Consider the following 5,761-nt stretch of genomic DNA (forward strand, 5'->3'; position numbering starts at 1 on the left):
AAATATTGTACAATGGTACATCAATGTAATGATTATTTATACAATAAATTCATAAAACAATACTTCATATAAAAGTATTCAATTTATCAGTTAGTGATATAATTTATAATATATTCATAGCTACAGTTATGAAGGCATATGCCTTTTTATTTGCACATGTTTATAGAATACAACATATTTGTGTTATTTGAACACAGCAAGGGGAAGGCAAACTCCCATATTTATAATATATACTGTAATCAGGGTTTATTAAAGCAAAGTCATGCTTTTCTTTCATTTAGAGACCAACATCTATCTGTTAATGATTTTATAGCTTTCATAACATCTTTATTTCTCAAGCTGTACACTAATGGGTTTAACATTGGAACCAGGACAAGGTAGAACATAGAAACCCATTCATTTTGCTTACTAGACAGTTCCGACTCTATTTTCATATAGGAACCCATACTTGTCCCATAAAGCAGCAAAACAGTAGTGAGGTGTGAGGAGCAGCTGGAGAACATCTTCAGTCTTCCTGATGAAGTCTGAATCTTCATGATGCTGGATATAATGAATACATAGGATGTGACTATAAGTAACAATGGAGAGATCCCAATAACAAAACCTTCAACAAAAATTATTCTAAAAATATAAGTGGTATCAGTGCATGTCAGAGCTAACATCGTCTCCACTTCACAGAAGAAATGATATATGTCATGAGATTTGCAGAATGGTAAGTTAGAGGTTATTAAAGAGAACAAAAATCCATTTGAAGCTGCAGCAATCCAACATGTACAAGTCAAGAGACTACATGTCCTCTTGTTCATTATTATGTTGTAATGCAAAGGCTTACAGATGGCCACAAAGCGGTCATATGCCATAGAGGTAAGTAGGAAAAATTCAGTATCAATACAGAATGTAAATAAAAATATCTGTGTGATACATCCTGAGAAAGATATTCTGGTGTCATCTGTGATTAAAATGGCCAAGAGTTTTGGCTGAATGTTAGAGACATACACCATATCCTGGACTGACAGGTTACACAAGAAGAAGTACATAGGAGTATGTAGCTGCTGCACCAAGCACACCAGTAGAGTAATAGTCACATTTCCCATCATGGAAGAGAGATATGTAATGGAAATGCCAATCAAAACTAAAAACTTTACATTTTCATACCCAGAAAAGGGCATTATGTAGAATTCTCCATACAGAGTGGCATTATTTACATTTTTTTGCATCTTATATTTTTGAACAAACCAAATAATAACTTTTGTTTAGTGTATAGTTGCTGATTGTAGTGTCATTTGGTGCACAGTGTATTATTTTATTTTATCACTTTACTTAATTCTTTCATCTTCATTTATGAAATTGAAATCATTTTTCAGAGTATATTCTAAACTTGCAAAAATCTTCAATAGTTCATTAAATAATTTGCAAGAAATCCAGAGAATGAGATTTACCAAATTGGAAAATATACTGTGTGCCACAGACACAACAAAATTATGAAAGACACAAAAGACATTTTAGCATGATGTTTATAAATTGTAGCATCTCCTAAGTTAGAGGACTATCAGCAAATATTTTGTTCAAATAGATGTCAAGAAAGGGACCAATAAAAAAAATATTACTGGTTAGACAAAATTTGTCTCATAGCTTAAATACTTCAATTGCAATATTTTTTCCATTGCAAATTTATTGTAGCTATGGCATACTGGGGAATATTTATGGAACTGATGCACATGAAAAAGCTACTGTAACCAAAATTAACTAATTGGTGCAAACTTTTATAAAATACCTTAGTTTCCTAAGGTATTTTTAGAAAAGTTTGCATCAATTATTTAGAAATTGTAAAGTCTAAGTGTTTGCAACACACTATAGCTAGAAAGGAATCCAGTTTTCACAATGGCTCCTATTCTGGAATTTGAATTACTTGTATGACAAATACGTTTAGTATAGACAACAGTATTTGTTTTTCCAATTTGATTCTCCTTTGAATGTTTATAGGAATTCAGTTATAATTTAATGAAAAGGCCGAATAAGTATATGATTTTCTTCTAGTTTCTTTACACACATAATTTGTATTTACACATTATAACAGTATTTGATATTCTCCAAGGAATGTGGTGATGGCAACACAAGCTGTAGTTGAAGTTGATGTGGATAGGCTTTACTTACTGAAAATAATAAGAATATCTCAAGGTAATGGCTATTAGTAGAAAGAAGTGCATCCAAATGCATACATTGAATAACCACAATTTCACTCATTTCTGTGTGCTTCATATATTTTCATTCCCATCTTCCCTATGAAAATGTCTCACTTTAATAAGGATCAGCAAATGATATTGGAACCTTGGCCCTCATTCCGAGTTGTTCGCTCGCTAGCTGCTTTTAGCATCCCAGAAGGGAAATGGGGAGTGGCTGGCCGAACACAGGGCGTGTTTGTGATGTCAAACAAGGAACTAAATGGACTGAGGTGAATGCAATCTAGGAGTAGGTCTGGAGCTACTCAGAAACGTCAAGGAATTATTTAGTAGCAGTTCTGCTAATCTTTTGTTCGTTATTCTGCTAAGCTAAGATACACTCCCAGAAGCAGTCCACTGATTACTAAATCCCTTCTTCCTCTTGTACCCAAGTCCTGCAAACCACACCACCAACTCCCTCAATGTCAATTTCCTCCTTAGACAGGAACACCAATAGTTCTGCAGGCCATGTCACTGGCAAGACTGACGAGTCCTCTCCTAACTGGGATTCCTCCGATGGATCCTTGAGTGGAACGCCTACTGCTGCTGTTGCTGCTGGCGCTGCTGTTGTTGCTGCTGGGAGTCGATCGTCATCCCAGAAGGGAAGTCGGAAGATCACTTGTACTACTTCCATTAAGCAACTGACTGTCCAACAGTCCTTTGCGAGGAAGATGAATTATCACAGCAGTCATCCTGTTGCAAAGCGGATAACTCAGGCCTTGACAACTATGTTTTTGTTAGACGTGCGTACGGTATCCACCGTTAGTTCGCAGGGACTTAGAGAATAATTCCTGTGATATTGAGGTGTTTGTGTCGCTTAGCTTAGCCATCCAGTGACCGCCATCCAGCAGCGACCTTGGTGCACCTCTTTTTTTCTTTGCATCATGTGCTATTTGGGGCCTAGTTTTTAAAAGTGCCATCCTGTCTGACACTGCAGTGCCACTCCTAGATGGGCCAGGTGTTTGTACCGCCCACTTGGGTCGCTTAGCTTAGTCATCCAGCGACCTCTGTGCAAATTTTATGACTAAAAATAATATTGTGAGGTGTTCAGAATAGACTAGAAATGAGTGGAAATTATGGTTATTGAGCTTAATAATACTATAGGATCAAAATTACCCCCAAATTCTATGATTTTAGCCATTTTTGAGGTTTTCAAAAAAAATCACCCGAATACAAAACACATCCGAATCCAAAACACGAAATGGTGGTTTTGCCAAAACACGACACAAAACATGAAAAATGCCCGCTGCACATCTCTATAAAATATACAGGTAACCTCAATACCAGAGGGGTGATATAAAAAGGTGTGTCTTTTGATACACTATATGGATGGGATTGTACCATATTACACCATTTTGAGTTTATGAAGAATTAACAGAAGATCCACTGTATGGTTTGCGTCTATGCTGCTGAAATCCTTTGTGTTGAGGAAACTTTAAAGGTAACCTTACTACCAGGTGGAGATAAAAGGTATGTGTGGGACAAGTGCTAAGTGTAGTGGGGTATTTTATACACTCTAATACAGGCCTGCCCAACATTGTGGCTCTCCAGCTGTTGGGAAACTACAAGTTCCAGCATTGCCACAGTTTTCCTATTAGGGAATGCTAAAACTCTGGCAGGGCATGCTGGGAAGTGTAGTTTCACAACAGCTGGAGAGCCACAGGTTGGCCAGGCCTGCTCGAATATCTTCAATAGAGTGCTTTCACTCAGGGTGTTATTAAACCCATTTGTTTGCCAACTATCTTCACTATGATATAATTTTGTTTTCTCTGAGGAGCATACAGTAAGACCAATAAAGAGCGCCATCTATCAAATAACATCTTTTTTTGCATATTTTAGAGGATGGTGATTCTCTTTCTTTGAAGGCTGCACAATATTTTGCCTGTGAGGGCCGTATATTACCATTTATATTTCAATTAAGTAATTTATTTTTATATGTAGTACTGTATTAATACTGTATGGTGCAAAATTAAAATGTGCATAAAATCATAATAATTATATATCATACATATATACATTTACTACATGATTTGTAGTGGGCTAAATCAAAGCTAATTGATTATTAGTTGTTATCTAAATATTTACTAGCCCCTACTACATACACCACTATCTGTAACCACCTGAATGTTTAGCACTATCTAAATATTATTATTATTATTATTATTATTATTATTATTATTATTATTATTACTATTATTTAACATTATCTGAAAACTTACTGTAATGTGAGAATCTGTTCCATGATTCTCCATTCTGCTGATCTGATCCACTGATTTGTGATCCATCTCAGAATTGGGGGAAGTCAACATGCTAAAAATCCCTGACTTGCCTAAAAATGGTTGGAATTGGGGAATCAAGATTGACCAACATAATAGATTTCTTCAATCTCCTGACTCTAACTTCGGCAGAACAGGGAATTGCCACACTTCAGGCTAGATATATAGAAATGTTAAGTACTTTTTTGATAACACAAATTGTAATAAAGCAAAAAGCAATCAAATGGATAACTGTATTCGGTCAGATTTGTCTTTTAATCATACATCCTAAAATAAATGTACACTAAAGAAAGGGCTGGTTCAAATGCACATTGATCATGATGAAGGCTAATTAACCATTGCATGGATAAGGGCAGTATGGTCAGAAAGATGCAAACAAATCCATATACAGTATGAGTGAATATCTGTATATTGTTACACTAAATGCTGCTGCAATTGCAGCAGACTGGAGTTCAAATCTGAATTGGCTACTAAGTGATAATTACTTGGTAAGGATTACGTAGTGGTGTCCAAACTCTGTCTTCAGTAATTTCTAACAGTTCACGTTTCCAAGACCGCCTTTGAACCATTTAAAATTTATTAGCTGCAGATAAATACACATATGCACCATATAGAGGGTCTGGAAAATATTTATTCTTCTTCTTCATTATTTATATGGCACTATAAAGGGTCCAAAGCAAATAAACAGGAAAAGTATAAACAGACAAAAAACATGACTTACAGTACAAAGAAGAGCAGTCATAATACCCAATTAATCAGTGGAACAGAAAAACCCAGGAGGTTTTTTTGCCAATGTCAACAGTGAGGATATAATGGTATAAGTGATGGAAGGAAAAACACAAGATGGAATAGGGCCCTGCTTATGATAGCTTATGACCAAAAGAGTAGTGGGAGACAGACAGGAGTGACACAGAGGGAATAGGCAGTGAGCAATTAGCATGGAGCAATCGGTTAAAATGAGAGATGGTAGGCTTGTGAGACTGTTTGAAGTATTAGAGAGGTGGAGAGTCCTATAGGGAGAGGGAGAGCGTTTCATTGGCAGGGATTAGCACAGGCAAAATGTTGGAAGTGGGACTGATAAGAGGTAATTTGTGGAGTGAAGGGAGATGTGGTTAGAGATGTTAATAGGAGAGAATTGGGTGATCACTTTGTAAGTGTGTGTTGGGAGTTTAAGTTGGGTTCAAAAGGTGAAGGGGAGTCAAATTGTGGCTTATAGGAGCGAGGAGGCAGAGGTAGTAAGTTTGGATAGGAACATGAGCTGGGAAG

At 36.3% G+C, this 5,761-nt stretch overlaps 1 protein-coding gene across 1 annotated transcript; it reads right to left on the reverse strand.

Moving 5' to 3' along the window:
* Nucleotides 1-260: 260 nt before the first annotated feature.
* On the reverse strand, nt 261-1,217 carry LOC134934498 (olfactory receptor 5AR1-like). The gene has a single exon (XM_063929930.1). The coding sequence runs from the start codon at nt 1,215-1,217 to the stop codon at nt 261-263; it is 957 nt and encodes a 318-aa protein (XP_063786000.1).
* Nucleotides 1,218-5,761: the final 4,544 nt, after the last annotated feature.

This window comes from Pseudophryne corroboree, chromosome 6, assembly GCF_028390025.1.
Source record: "Pseudophryne corroboree isolate aPseCor3 chromosome 6, aPseCor3.hap2, whole genome shotgun sequence".
NCBI lineage: Eukaryota > Metazoa > Chordata > Amphibia > Anura > Myobatrachidae > Pseudophryne > Pseudophryne corroboree.